At 40.8% G+C, this 16350-nt stretch overlaps 1 protein-coding gene across 1 annotated transcript; it reads left to right on the forward strand.

Moving 5' to 3' along the window:
• The first annotated feature begins 4152 nt into the window (after nucleotides 1–4152).
• On the forward strand, nucleotides 4153–15788 carry LOC124275901 (serine-rich adhesin for platelets-like). Its single transcript, XM_046711584.1, has 8 exons — nucleotides 4153–4418; nucleotides 7587–7866; nucleotides 8905–9471; nucleotides 10343–10437; nucleotides 11679–11761; nucleotides 12626–12771; nucleotides 13583–13675; nucleotides 13987–15788. Exons 1-8 carry the CDS (start codon nucleotides 4182–4184, stop codon nucleotides 15315–15317), a joined length of 2832 nt encoding a protein of 943 aa, XP_046567540.1. The 5' UTR covers nucleotides 4153–4181; the 3' UTR covers nucleotides 15318–15788.
• The last annotated feature ends 562 nt before the right edge of the window (nucleotides 15789–16350 follow it).

Consider the following 16350-nt stretch of genomic DNA (forward strand, 5'->3'; position numbering starts at 1 on the left):
TAACAAATGAAAACATTTTAAGTTTAACCATCTGCCAGTGGTAAAAGATGTTAGGACTGAAATAACGAAGTCAATGTACGTCTTTATATTTTGTCTTATAATCCTAATTAGTTTATTATCATATTTGTATGCATTTTGAAACTTAATAAAATGCGCTCGATCTGCTTATACTTAGTGAGTAATATCTAGACATTTTATAGATTGCCAACGTGTATCATATTTTACACACACGCCCTGAGTGCAACCTAGTGTATGTTGTCGGTCTCATTACACTTCACGGCACAAAAATGATTCTGTTGAATGCCATAACAAATAAATATAAACAAAATGCCAATATTAAAATTAAAACAGACTAAAGTTATAACAACAATATCAGGCTACTACCTTGTTCGAGGAAATATATCCATCAATATCCACATAATGGAATGAGATGCCATTCATCTGCAGCTGACAAAGTATCCTGTTCCATGTCATGTGTCTTTTAACAGTCTAATATGCGAAAAAGTGATTTATCGTTTCAGGTTTTTCACATTGGTGTATAGTCCCATTGGTCACCCAAGAAAGCACACCTGGCAACAAATTGCATGATGTCCGCCATTCTTTAAAAAAAAGTAATTTAGTTAGCCAATAATGAGCAATCAATCAATGTATTGGCGGTTTAACCTTTGAAGGAAGGACGTTGTTTTTACAAAGAGACTTTACGACAGGGTGTATTCAGTATAGATTAGTAAATATACATACATAAACACTACCTTTTGACAAATCCGCTGTGCAGGATAAAAGCAATTAATCAATCAGCGTGTTATCAGTTAATCCTTTGATCGATGTTTGTTTTGTAACTCATGTGATAATTCCTCTTACTGCACCTCCATGCGCATATTACATAAGATGTAATACATTTATTTGCCACATCAGACCTCAAGTTATAATGAGGAGTATTTACTCCAGACACAAGAAATGCCAAATGGGAACCTTTGTCGGGTAATCTGAGTGGTGTTATCACAAATTATACTTGTTATAAATTCATTAACTGACCATCAAGTATGAGGACTATTTTTATAGTGATACAACTTCTTTATTCTGTATAGGCGACGTTTCGACATAGATTCTAATGTCGTTGTCAAGTCAGTGATACATGAGAAGTAATTTTGGGTGATATATATACATGAGATGTTTGGACAATAGATGAAGGATGAGGCGAACATGAGTTGTTTATACAATAGAAGAGGTTGATAACACAGATAGTATACAGGATTAAGTAGGTTGATGGAAGCCAGTGATGGAAGTACATGGTTGTATACATAAGGGATTAAGGATGTTGATTGGCAGCCAGTAGGGGGTGATGTACATAGGTGTATACATAAGTGATTAGGTACTGTTGGGAAGCCGGTAGTGATGGACACAAGGGATAATGTACAATGGTAGGGTTACATGAAAATTAATTCAGCAAATGATGATAGGCCTTGGGGATGAAATATCCTTCATCTCTGTTGATAGATGGGGTAATCTTCTTAATATGGACAGCTTCAAGTAGTTTGCGGGTTTTGAAGTCAGTTTTGTTCCTCTCGATGATCTTGGTGGTGTTCCAACTGATGTTGTGGTTTGGATTGGCTTTAAGGTGGTCAGCTATGGCGGATTTAGAGTCTTTGTTTCTTACTGAGGCCTATCATCACTCCATAAAATATTCCTCATCCTTCATCTACCCAACTTCTAGAATGTCAATCAAAGAAATGACCATCAAGTGAATGATGACAAATAATGTGTAGGTTTACCACCAAACAAGGGTTACAGCAAGAGAGTAGTAATCGCTGTATTGCATGCAAATTTGATTGAGTTTGACCTGAAAAAAACCTTTTGGGCAGACACTGTTTTGAGGATACGAACGGAACTTCATTGTTATATAAGAAATATATATAAGCATTTGCTGTGAACTTAGTTAAAACTGTATATACCTATGTACCTAAGTATAATTATTTTGCAATGGCAAAGTGGGGTTGTTTAGTTTATGGATTCAAATATATCAAATGTGTGTTTTTGATATCATAGCATACGTAACAGACATTATATTTTTACATGATTAAATATTGAGGTAAAATACACAGAAATAGGATCAAATTGGATCAGTCACTATACCATCCAAACATTTGAAAATCTGAAAAAGCCTACACTGCTGGGATACTTTATTACAACCAGGGATACTCTACAACAGGGATAGGTCACTCGCTTGCTTTCTTTACCATTTGTACTAATTAACGTGTGCCTCGTCATGCTCCAACGCACACAGTGACTTGGTTCGGTCCCAGCGCAACTTCGGCTGCGTTTAACAGTACTTCAGCCAGTGTATTGTATCAGTCGGAATTTTACAATGAATGAATGAATGAATGAATGAATGAATGAATGAATGAATGAATTAAGAGCAAGAATTTTATGTGAATGAATGAAAGAAATTAAGAAAAAGAACAAAAGAAAAAGAACATATGTGAATGAATGAAAGAATAAATGATACACCACGGCCATCCCTCCCCAAACATGTTAAAGAACGCAAAACTATCGGTAGAACACAAATGTTAACATCAGCTGTCCTTTTTCAAAAAAAAATTACTTTGAGACATGTTTTTACATTAGTAACTAATTCAGATATCTTATTGCATGTGTGGAATGACATGGGCATTGACAGAATGTTAACTGACACTGTCACAGACCCCTCAAGAACAGAAAGTTTAGAACTATCACAAAGCGTTGTAAACACCTTTCCAGTTTTGTCAAATACTAAGATCAACAAGAAAGAAAGAAGTTTTAGAACTATAACACTCAAGCATCACAAGCACCAATGGCGATATGTCATATTTTCACACACCTCAAATACACACTAACAAAACAAAAAAAAAAAAAGTATCAATGTTACTTGCAAAAACCTTTCACCTGATGGTATATTCCCCTCATAAAAATTGAAGGTGTATGTGAAAGATGTTTTAGAACAATAACTAGAAACACTCAAACAACGCCCTGTAGTATTTCAATGGCAGATCGGCGATATGTCATATTTTTCACACACCTCAAATACACACTAACAATTTTTTTAAATTATAAAACTATCACTATTACTTGCAAACACCTTTCACCTGATGGTATATTCCCCTCATAAAAATTGAAGGTGTATGTGAAAGATGTTTTTGAACACTAACTAGAAACACTCAAACAACGCCCTGTAGTATTTCAATGGCAGATCGGCGATATGTCATATTTTTCACACACCTCAAATACACACTAACAATTTTTTTAAATTATAAAACTATTACTATTACTTGCAAACACCTTTCACCTGATGGTATATTCCCCTCATAAAAATTGAAGGTGTATGTGAAAGATGTTTTTGAACACTAACTAGAAACACTCAAACAACGCCCTGTAGTATTTCAATGGCAGATCGGCGATATGTCATATTTTTCACACACCTCAAATACACCCTAACAAATTTTTTTTAGTTATAAAACTATCACTATTACTTGCAAACACCTTTCAACTAAAGGTATATTTCCCTTCTAAAAATTAAACGAATATGTGAAAGAAGTTTTTAGCGATATAATTTAGTCTTTCTTCGCTGTGTACTGAGAATTGAAGCCAGTGAGCTACAACATGCCCACTTGAAACTTTACTACAAAGCTACTGTACTTATACTGACACTAATAACAATTATTTGACTTGAAATGAAGTGACAGAATAGGTAACTTATCTTCTACATGTAGGTTTTCAGTTGTCACAACACTCAGCGTATGTAATCAGCTGTTGAAAATAAACCGGGCTCAATCTTAAAAACTACGCTGCCGCCATATTGGCTACACTGGTCACGTGACGAGCCGAGGCATAGCTTAGAGCTTTCCGAGGAGTGACCACTCCCCTTATAGAGTCTCCCTGGTTCAAACACCCCGGTTACCTTGGTTGCGCCCACTCAGAACTATCCCAAGACCAGCTTCCCGGTGTTATTGGCATCTGGATGTCCTTAGAGTCACTTCTTAGTCATAACGTCTTTCCTGAAAGAGAACTACTTATCTTACGTCAATTTCCCATCGCGACGTTGCTGGGTAAACGTCTTCAGCTTTAGTATTGTTTTATCAAGGTTCCTGTTGTATTGTCGCTCTCAAGCATCTTTACTTATTACTTGTTCCCTGTGTGAAGTACATATGATACCAGTGTTCGTTATTTCGGTGTTCCTGCTTGGGGTGGCCTTGGGCCAGGATCAGACTCGAGTTCCAGGAGCATCTGGGGAAGAGGTTGTAGAAGCTGTGGTGAGCAGGATCCGGGAATCGTGTACTTTTTCTCACGACAAGCTGTTTCTCAGACGACTGGCCTATGTGGAAACGCATGATGGGACCGACCCTAAGACCTACAGACCTGGGTATGATGGGGGAATTTGGCAGGTGAGTGTTGGATCGTGTTAAATGTTTTTGAAGTGCGCTCTAACGGGTTTTGTACCAATAATGTTTTAAATTACAGGGGCGGTGGGGGAGCCTAGTGGTTAAAGCGTTCGCACGTCACGTTCGATTCCCCACATGAGCCCATTGTTGGTGTTCCCCGACGTGATATTGCTGGAATATTGCTAAAAGCGGCGTAATTATAAAACTAAACTCACTCACTTACTCACTCACTCACTCACTAGAAATTACAATGCGTGAAACCCATTTCTGGTGTCCCCCGCCGTCATAGCGCTATACGATTGATAAACACGGCGTAAAACTAGACTCATTCACTCATACATAAATAAATGGCAACATATTTAAGGTCGCATTAATTAATGGAAGGGAGGGTGAAGTTCACTTTTTACCTCGATTAGATTTTTAAAGGATCACTCTATGTTTTCATTTCCTATATTTTTGTTCGTGGGGCTACTGGCTCACACAAGGATACAATACTAAAAGACAGCACAAAATAATAAATATAATGGAAAAATTGAATTTGACCACAACTTGACTAACATTGTTAAACTTATGTAACCATTAAACAGCAATCATAAAGTATTTGATTTACATGTGTAAACGTTAAACGTTATAATTGTACACTGGGGAAACTGCGTTGAGCGTACTCTACATTCCAGTCTACAGTTCACACATCAATGTTAGTACTGATCTTCGGTGAATTTATCCATTTTGTACTCCAATCAAAGTTTTGGAGTTTGCTCTGAGTGCCTTTATCATTAATCGCATTAAATATAAAGATGCTATCCGTGGTTGGGTAGCCATGTGTACACCCAGATTGTTCTTCCGAAATTATATTCAAATAATAAAAGCATGTAACATCACCTATTTCCTCAAATATACATTCATGTAACATCACCTATTTCCTCAAATATATATTCATGTAACATCACCTATTTCCTCAAATATACATTCATGTAACATCACCTATTTCCTCAAATATACATTCATGTAACATCACCTATTTCCTCAAATATACATTCATGTAACATCACCTATTTCCTCAAATATACATTCATGTAACATCACCTATTTCCTCAAATATACATTCATGTAACATCACCTATTTCCTCAAATATACATTCATGTAACATCACCTATTTCCTCAAATATACATTCATGTAACATCACCTATTTCCTCAAATATACATTCATGTAACATCACCTATTTCCTCAAATATACATTCATGTAACATCTCCTATTTCCTCAAATATACATTCATTTAACATCACCTATTTCCTGAATAATACCTCGCCTATTCAATGCTTATCATACAAGCATGTAACCTCACCTGTCCAGTTTTTATGCAGGTGCTCTCACTATCGTTCTCATTATACACTCTTCAAAAAAGCCATTTTTATTGCGTTAAAGAGCAATTCTGTCTCGTATTTTCACACGTGTATAGACAAAGAGTTCGCGAACACAACATCAGCCTTTATTGTTATGTTTCTCTTTATTTGAGTCCACAAGATGGCGTCAAAGTCAGTACGTTGTATGGACACCATTGGCAGCAATTACTGCTCGGCACCGTCTCGGCACAGACTGGATAAGTCGACGAAGTCGCTCTTGTGGAATTCTTCCCCACTCTTCCTGCAATGCGATGGCCAGTTGTGGAAGTGTCTGATACGTGTTTTGACGTTGACGTACACGTCGATCGAGTTCATCCCATAAGTGTTCTATCGGGTTTAGATCTGGTGATCGGGAAGGTCATGGCAAGACATTGACGTTAGAATTGGCAAGGTAGCGGACCGTGACACGTGCTGCGTTTAAAGTAGCGTTGTCATGCTGGAACAACTCCCTCTGTCGGTCCATAATCGGAAGCATGTGACGTGCGAGGACTTCGTTGATGTAGCGATTTGCTGTCAAATTCCACTACAGCACCACTAACTCTCTGTGTGCTGGATATCGCAGCCCACATCATGAGACTCTCTCCACCGAATCTGTCGACCTGTCGAATGCAATTAGGGGCAAAACGTTCATTTTTCCGACGGTAAACACGCTGTCTTCCATCTCGCTTGTGAAGACGAAATCGTGATTCATCACTGAACCAGACTCGCCTCCTGTTTGTAAGGTTCCAGTTCCGGACTCTACGACACCACCGCAAACGATTGCGACGATGGAAAGCTCTCAAAACAGGGGCGACAACTAGCCTTCTTGGTCGAATCCCCTCTTCACGCAATCGACTCCTGACAGTTTGGAAGGAAATTCTTCTCAAACCAGGGATGCGTTTGGCAGTCTCCACGGCTGTGGCAAGACGATGACGCAAGTGAACAACCCGGATGTAGCGGCCCTGGGCTTGGGTGGTAACTCTTGGACGGCCGCTTCTCGGGCGATTTTAGGCGGAATTGGGCAGGAAACGACCCCAAAGGCGAGATATGGTGCTCTGATGAACGTTGAAATGTCGGACAACTGCAGACTGCGACTCCCCGGCTTCAAGGCGACCTATGGTGGCGTTTTGATTGGCGGCACCCAGTCGTGGTATAATGATTTCCTCTTTTCCAGTAAAAAACGAATGGCAAATTAAACACAACGTTTATAGTGAAAATACCGCATGCTTTTCCGCTTACTTGGGCGTGCATTTTGCTTTGCATGTTTCCTTGGTGACGTATTGGTGAATATTTCTTCACACGCTTCTAAACAAGGGAAAGAGTTAAAATTGTCGCGCCATTTGGTGCTGAAGCTGTTTACAATCACACATATATGACGTTTAGGAAAGAAATTATATATTTGTATTGTTTTTGTCGCAGCTACAATGTTCGCAAAATCACCTATGCGTTTCTTTATTTAAAGAGTGTACTTGCATGTACAATCAACTGTTTCTTCCATTATAGAAAATGTAAGCTCACCTATCCAATTTTATATACACGTACTCTCACTATCATTCTTATACATTTATGTAACATCAACTGTTTTCTCCATTATACAGGCATGTAATCTCACCTATCCAATTACATTTTCAGCTACTCTCACTATCTTTCTTATTATACATGCACACAATATCACCTATCCAAGTCTGCGTAACATCAGCTACTCTCACTATCTTTCTTATTATACATGCACACAATATCACCTATCCATTTCTGCGTAACATCAACTATCTCTTCGTCGCACAGGTTGATGAAAGCAAGTTTAACCTCACCAAGGCATCCAGCAAGGCTGGTGCGCTGCTTCCTAAGATAAAATACGTATTTGGCATCGACTGGAGCATAACCAGGTGGGAAGACCTGAGGCAGCCAATGTTCTCGGGCCTTGCTGCTGCTCTGTACCTTGCCTCCTTGACTGAAGACATCCCACAAGGAACACAAGACCAGGCTACCTTCTACTTCAGACACTTCCGCAATGACAATCAATCGATGCACGATTTTTCAGAAGGATCCAAACGTCTTGACATAGGTTTGTTTCTTTGTTTGTTTGTTCGTAACGTATCACATGGCAACATTCCAGCTGAAGTACTTTTGTTTGTAAATAATCGAGTCTGGACCGGACAGCCACTTGCATCATGAGTATCGCTCAACGCAGCTAGGATACGATGACATGTGTCAACCACGTCAGCAAGCCTGGCCACCGGATCACGTAGGTCACCTCATGTGTCAACCACGTCAGTCAGCAAGCCTGGCCACCGGATCACGTAGGTCACCTCTTACGACAAGCATGGGTTTGCTGAAGACCAATTCCATTTGTTGGATTTTGAGGGCGCGATTTCTTCACTTGAACAAGTGTTGAATTAAGATACTTTTCTGTGGCAACACATGGCCGGGCATGTCTGAGGAAGAATTGTTACCAGAATTAATTTCAATAAATGTTTCTCATTGGTGAAAATGTATCCAGTAGATTAGAAGCAGGGAAATAAAATGATATCCAAGACGTCCACCCACTTCCAGTGAGGATGATAAAGACATCTAGAGTCTTGTGTATGAGTTCGAGTCTGACTAAGCGAACCGGTGATCAGTATAAAATCATGAAGAATACTTACAAGTCATATAAACTACCCTAAAGATGAGGTGAGGTGAAAGTGGGTTTAACGTCGTGCTTGAGAATATTTCGCTCATATGACGACGTGCATGCGTGTGTATGTGTATGTGCAGCTGCTTGTACTAGCCCAGACTGAAGCTGGTTTTATAGTGCTAGCCCACTGAGATACCATGCCGCAGTGAAGCATGAATACCCCACTCAGACACATTATACTGACTCCGAGCCGACCAGTCCTTGTTGTACCCATTAATGCCGAGCGCCAGGCGGGGACCAACAAGTACCATATTTTAACGTCTTTTGGTATGACGCGGTCGGGGATCGAACCCGCGACCTTCCGCTCTCCGGGCGTACACTCTAACCACTACACCACGGAGGCGGTCCCCTAAAGATTCAGATCACTACAGTTAGATTATCATGGTGCATAACGTCTTTTGAGTAGTATGTTTCTATTACTTTCAGTCTGCCAACGAACAAACCTGGATTTAGCCTTTCTCGTTGATGCCTCTTCAAGTCTTGCTCCAGAGGATTTCAGGGAGGCCAAACGGTTTGCGCAGAATGTTGTGAAAAACTTCAAGATTGGTCGAAATGATGTCCGAATTGCGTTCGTAACCTTCAGCAGTGGATACAAATCTCAGTTTGACTTCAACCAATACACGAACAACGATGACGTCCACAAAGCCATTGACCAAGTCCTCAAGTCAGAAGGACACACGGACACAGACCAAGCTCTGGACTACGCTTCGGGAACATTGTTTACGAACTCTTCGGGTTCCAGAGTGGGGAGCTCAAAGGTGATTCTGCTGGTTACCGACGGAAAATCAACAGTTCCTAAGAAGACTCTTCCTGCGGCAATACGCACCAGAAACAAAGGAATTACTGTTTTCGCCATTGGAGTAGGTTCTGATGTGGACACGGAAGAACTGAGAAACCTGGCCAACAAGCCCCAGTGTACCCATGTGGTGACCCTTGCAGGGTACGGAGATCTGAGTTCACTCGTAGGGGAAATCCAGGAGGTTTCGTGTAAGGGTGAGTGTGCTCAGCTTCAATGATTGCATTATTACAATGTAACATGGCATAATTGGTTGGTTTGTTGGTTAACGCCGCACTCAGCAATATTCCAGCTATATGGCGGACGTCTGTAAATAGTCGAGTCTGCACCTGACAATCCAGTGATCAACAGCATAAGCATCAACCTACGCAACTGGGATACGATGACATGTGTCAACCAATCCAGGTAACATCACATAGACTGACCATTTAATATTCTAGATTTGAAAATACAAACCGTCTACGAAATGTCACATTTTGGGGGAATGTCATTGTTCCGTGAAAGAGTGTACAAAAATGTTTCTGTAAAAAAGTTGTGTAAATTGGAGTAAAACAGTTTGGCACTGTTGCACTTGGTCTACCTATTTCCTTGTTGGTCCTTGCTTAGATGATTTTTTAGATGAAAGAAAATGTATTGCATCCTAAATATACAATGCAAAGAGGCACGGCTACTGGTCAGTGTGAATCCTGGCTGGGGTCGGATGAAGACATGAGTCGCCCTCACAAGTGTTTCTTGAAGCTTTGTTGGAATAAAGATATTATGTCAGCTTCTTTATATTGAGAAACACGACATTTCGGAGTTTATTCAGGTGAGGAAGGAACAAGAATATACTTCCTCAAAATAAAGAAGTTGACGTCCATATATTCTTGCTTTATGGGTATCACTTCTAAATGCCATCCAGTGACTCTATGTGTTGTAAGTCCGTCAAATCAAACGCCTAGTTAAGCTTGAGGCTAAGTTGTGAAGTATCCTCGTGTCCATTCAATGAACGTAATGACTGACTGGTGAAGATCCGATGTATGTCAGACAGATGTAACTGCAATGAACAGGGCCTCTTTTTATTTCTAGCCCCAGCTGTCCTGACTCGCGGCCGACATGTCTACTCCTGCTTGAACAGTGGGCTCTACCAGATTGAAACAAATGGCTCCACAGCACAGGTGAAGGTAAGCTGACGTCACTAGAACTCCTTCATCTACATCGTTTGATGGGGTGGTGAAAGGGGTAGACGGAACCTAGGTTAGAATGGTACGAAAACAAGTGAGTGGGTGTATTTTGCTTAACACCGCATCGGCAATATTGCAGGTATTAGGAACGATGGGTTAGGAAATGAGGTACAAGAGGTCGAGATCGTTGTACTCATGAGAACAATTGAACCTTATCGCCTTCGGCGTGATGAGGAACGCTAAAACCACCAGGCCACCCCACCGCCCGTATGCACACAAAAAAGAATGCAACTAACGCTATACGGTTATATATAAGGTTACTTAGCGGGTCAGTCCGATCCCGTACTCCTTCTCGTCGGAGAAACTCGGTAACCACCTGAGCACAATGTCATCTTGCAATTAATAAATTGTCATCTTACAATTAAAAACTTATCATCTTGCAATTAAAAATTTGTCATCTTGCAATTAAAAAAACGTCATCTTGTAATTAAAAAATTGTCATCTTACAATTAAAAAATTGTCATCTTACAATTAAAAACTTGTCATCTTGCAATTAAAAACTTGTCATCTTACAAGTAAATATTGCGGTATCGGAGTTAAGAACCTTTATGATCGTCTGTAACCATACGCAACAACATGGACGTTCCACCTTCCGTCTTCGGTGTTGCCTATCCCAGTCTGTGCAGCTTGTGTAATCTGTTCGGGCCAGGAGGGTCCATAGATACTTTTTGAAAGGTAGATATTGAAATTCGTCTCCTTGTTATTTTACGGAACCCTCTATTGATAACAGGAAAAGATCTGAAACTAATGCACAGTGAAATCTTGTGGTGACACGCTCTTGTGTAGTTGTCGTTTTCTTTCACATTGCACCATTTGACAGCACTGGTTCCTCAGAAATTACACTTTTTGATTTGCAAAACGTTAGGACAACTTGTGGTCTTGGCATTCTCCTCTCTATCGTACCAACAATTTTGTCTTTTCATTGATATACTGTCTCGGGTGAATTTATAGCAATATGGCGTGTATAGCGTGTACTTATAGCAATAATATCTTTGAGTGACCTTTGCTTTCAGTGTGCACGTGCTGATGTGATTATAGGATGAGTTAAGATGCAACGCCACGGCATTGTGAATGTACATAATAACTACATTCACATCTTTAGTTGCCTTGCCTTGAAGTCGACAGTATACATTGCACACGCCATCAGAGATCTGCCAGTAATGTTTCTGCTGTAATCCTAGATTGCTGTTACTGACGGTGCGGTCAGTGTGTACGGATCTGTGATCAACGCGACTCCTAACAAGGCCGGCCATGACTTCTTCAGGTAGGAGAGTTTCTTCTTCTGCAAGAGTGAGTGATTGAGTATGATCTTAGCAATACTCTAGCAGTATAGACACCAGAAATGTGAGGGAATCGAACCCTGATCATCAGAGTGACTAGCGGACGCTTTAACCATTAGGCTACACAGTACACAGTAATATAAAAATAGGGAAGAGAGAGAGGGGTAGGATGGGGAGGTGTAGGAGTAGTGGGTGGGGTTAGCGTTAGCTCGTCTCATTAAAACAACTCTTTACATGATAGGTTAATGATAAGATGTTTACACAGAGGACGCTTCAAATTTCAAAATCGTTATTTACCCTAATATCATAGCATGTGATCTATGTGAATATGCTATTTTTATGGATTCTGAGTACGGAAATAATTACTCCAGCAAATTGATCTTTAACCCATCAACAGATCTAAGATTCAATGCCCACACTGGTAGAAGATCCACACTATCCTCTACTACTGAGTCACGTCTTACAAGTCATTAGAGCCAAATGAGGATCCGTTGGCTACAATGTATGCATGAGTGAATTTAGTTTTTAGCAATATTCAAGCAATATCACGGGAGGGGGACACCGTAACAGGGACTTCACATATTGTACCCACGTGGAGAATCGAACGCGGGTCTTCAGCGCGACGAGCGAACGCTTTAACCACTAGGCTACCCCACCGACCCGCAACGTGTATGACCGGTGACCAGCACTCATGCTATCAACCACCTGTTTACCTGACCCACAATTTGCAAGCGTCGTTTTATAGATGCACTACGGTAGTGTAAATCAACATTCACTCACTCACTCACTTGACGTTGTTGATAACGCCATGAACAGCTTCAAACGTCACCAATTTGTGTCTTCACCAGTATCTCCACCCCAGCCACAGCATCCACGCTACTGATGAACGCGGTGCACAGACCCCTGTACCTCAACATCACCGCGTCTGGACGCGTCAACAGCTGCAGTGGCAACTACACCATCGACATAGGCAACGTTGAAAGAGTTAATTTAAGTAGGTGTTCTGTTTAAAGTAAACTGCCGATCGAAAGGAGGTGAAACATCCATGTTTGATTATGGTTAGATTTGAAACAAAACAAATGCCATTATGAAGTACTGACTATTTGGAGGCTCCAAATGAGAATCAGTAGTATTAGTATTTTTGGGCGTGTGAAGATCCGTGTTACAATTGATCTTCAGTAACCCACGCTTGTCGTAACAGGCGACTGACGGGATGGGGTAGTCAGGCTCGCTGACTTGGTTGGCACATGTCATCATTTCCCATTTGCGTAGAACTATGCTCACGATGTCAATTAATGGATTATCTGGTCCAGACTCGAATATCTACTGCCGCCAAATAGCTGGAATATGCCTGAGTGCGGCGTTAATATAACAAACAAACAAACATACAAACAAAAACACCCTGGCGTGTCAAAGGTATGGCAAGCGTCGTCTAGGTCCACTCGTGGATGTGGTATACAGTAATTTGTCATTTGCCTAAAATATTTCGGGATCCGTGATGGTCCGGGTTAGAATTGATCTTCAGCAACCGATGCTTGTCGTAAGAGGCGACTAACAGGATCGGGTGGTCAGGCTCGCTGACTTGGTTGACACATGTCATCGGTTCCCAATTGTGCGGATCGATGCTCATGCTGTTGATCACTGGATTGTCTGGTCCAGACTCGCTTATATACAATATTGTTGAGTGCGGCGTAAAACTAAACTCACTCACTCACTCACTGAAATATTCGGATAAAACGAATGATGCCCGGGGTTAATTCTTTCAGCTCTCTGATTGGTTTTAATATGATTGGTCTTTGTTCCAGGCACTCCGGTTTTCTGTGTTCACCGTGACGTCACCAGGCTTTGTTCTGTGGTGGACCTTTACCGTAACTTCTTCACGGTAGTGGAACCTCCATGTCAGTATCAGCACCATCTGTTTCTTATCCTAGCTTAAGTCCTGTGTAAAATCCGATGTCACCATGCAAGATGTGAGATATGGCTTGACTTTTGGTTCCAAGTAACAAAATATATTTTGCCATTTCTTTATGTGTCTCACGATATCCAGCATATACATGCATATGTTTCAGGAACTTAGCTTATTCAACGAAACCAGAAGCAAAATATTTCCCCAGTATTTTGTGGCCTGCCCCTCAGAAGGGCGTAATTAAACTTCTTTGATGTCATAGACATGTGTTATGTTTTGTAACGACATGTCTTTATTTTACAGACAAGATAACGAATCCCTGCAGGAAGAGTGAGCCAGGATTTAAAGGTCATCCCACAGATCAGACAAAGTTCATCATATGTGGCGTTGATGGAACAGACAACGTTTTCAAGTGTCCCCAACATCACATCTACGACCAGAACATCAAGGACTGCATCGTCGGTGAACCCTCTACTACCACGTCTACTACTACAAGGACACCGGCACCCATCACAACAATTGCAGCACAGACTACAACACCTTCTCAACCAGCTACAACTATAAAGAAAACCACATTTCCATCAACTCACACTACACCAAGCTCAATTCCTGATACTACATCAACGACATTTACGTCAACTACTGCTACACCGACAACTGTTTCAACCACTACAATTAACCCACGGACTACAGCGACTACACCTCCACAACCCGTTACTACCAAAATGAAAACCACTACCTTTCCATCAACATCCTCATCAACGACATTTACATCTACAACTGCTACAACGACAACTGCTTCAACCACTACAATTAACCCACCGACTACACCGACTACACCTCCACAACCCGTTACTACCAAAATGAAAACCACTACCTTTCCATCAACATCCTCATCAACGACATTTACATCTACAACTGCTACAACGACAACTGCTTCAACCACTACAATTAACCCACCGACTACACCAAGTACACCTCCACAACCCGTTACTACCAAAATGAAAACCACCACCTTTCCATCAACATCCACTGGGGCAGCCACAACACCGACCTCTATTCCCGCTACTACATCAACTTCCCGAAAACCTAAGACTACACGCCCAGTCATTCAATCTTCGACAAAATCATCTGTATCCTCAATAACAACAAAAACTCCTTCAGAAAGTTCAACAACTACAATCAGAGCTCATCCTAACGTTGCATCAACTACAACACCGTCGACATCATCTACGGTATTTCCGAGCAGTCACCCAAGTACCAATCCATGCACTAACGAAACCAAGGGACGGCTCTTCCCCTACCCCAATGACGATGCAAAGTACATTGACTGCTCCATCATGCCGAACGTCGGCTATGTCATGACCTGCCAGAACGGCAAGACTTGGGACCAGAGCATCCTCACTTGCACCTACAAGTATGTCATTGTTGACCAAAACCAGATGACCGTCGACAAGAACGTTCACAACCCGTGCAGGATGAACCTTCACAAACAGGATCTGTTTTATTTTCCCCATCCTGACAAAACCAAATTCATTCAATGCGACCAGTATGGGGATGCCTTCGTGAAGGCCTGTCCGAAAGGTGAAGTTTGGCGGCAAGCTGTTCTCCAGTGCATACCCAGTGCCTTCTGAAGGCCATGTGAACAATTGGACCAAGTCAACCTATTACAGAAATGGAGGAGATGAGAAGAAGGGTATCAGTGGTTGAATTTTGTATATTAAATATAATTTGTTCACGAATATACACAAAAGTACGGTTTGTGTGAAGATAAAAGATTTGTAACCCCCACCAGAAATAATATCTACAATTCAAAAGAAGAAATTATTTTGTCAGATTATTTCTATGATCATCGTATGACCGATAATATATACTTATGTTAAACAAAAACGTGGTCTTGATCCACAGGAACCCGTTATCACTGTAGGTCAAACATAGACCATAGGTCTACACACATGTATATACTCTCTATATAAACGTGTGTAGAGCTATGGTCTGTTTTACGTACATAGCGATAACGGGTTCCTATGTCTTGAACTCGTTTTAAGTCGTATATATCTTGAAACACTGGCGCGGAATGTTACATTTTATACTTATCAATTTTATAAACCCCACTATATTTCACACTTTGTGGGAAATTATTTTTATTGGGTTTCTTTCACTTCTATTATATATCTTTTAGGGTTTGCGGTAGGATTTCATTCAAAAAGGGGGTATTGATGTTCTGTCATTTTTAATAAATTATCTCTTGCTAACTTGGATGCGTTATATTTGTTTTACAACAATTTTGATTTAGCATATTTCCAAGTTACGTACAATGAAATATCCCTTTGATTGTTGAATATATGTGAAAGGATATTATTAGAGTGAGTGTGTTTAGCAATATTCCAACAATATCACGGCGGTGGACACCAGAAATGGGCTTCACACATTGTAACCATGTGGAGAATCGAACCCGGGTCTTCAGCGTGACTAGCGAACGCTTTACCCACCAGGCTACCCTACTGCCCCGATATTACAAGAACTGACAAGTTGACTCTGTCTTTCGTAAAAGACAAAGTAACTTCGTGATCCTGACAGAAGGTTCATGATTCGAACTACGGATTACTCGATGCAGTTATATTATACTCAATGAGGTCAAACCTAATAACGTGGTTCAATCCAATT

This window comes from Haliotis rubra, unplaced genomic scaffold (assembly GCF_003918875.1).
Source record: "Haliotis rubra isolate DU_JTF1 unplaced genomic scaffold, ASM391887v1 Scf204, whole genome shotgun sequence".
Taxonomy (NCBI): domain Eukaryota; kingdom Metazoa; phylum Mollusca; class Gastropoda; order Lepetellida; family Haliotidae; genus Haliotis; species Haliotis rubra.

Bases quoted from the DNA above. Each gene is read 5' to 3' on its own strand.
- LOC124275901 (XM_046711584.1), top strand. From the start codon at position 4,182: ATGATACCAGTGTTCGTTATTTCGGTGTTCCTGCTTGGGGTGGCCTTG. The intron at 4,419-7,586 runs GTGAGTGTTGGA...TTCGTCGCACAG, and splicing joins ATGATGGGGGAATTTGGCAG to GTTGATGAAAGCAAGTTTAA. The intron at 13,676-13,986 runs GTCAGTATCAGC...TTTATTTTACAG, and splicing joins CACGGTAGTGGAACCTCCAT to ACAAGATAACGAATCCCTGC.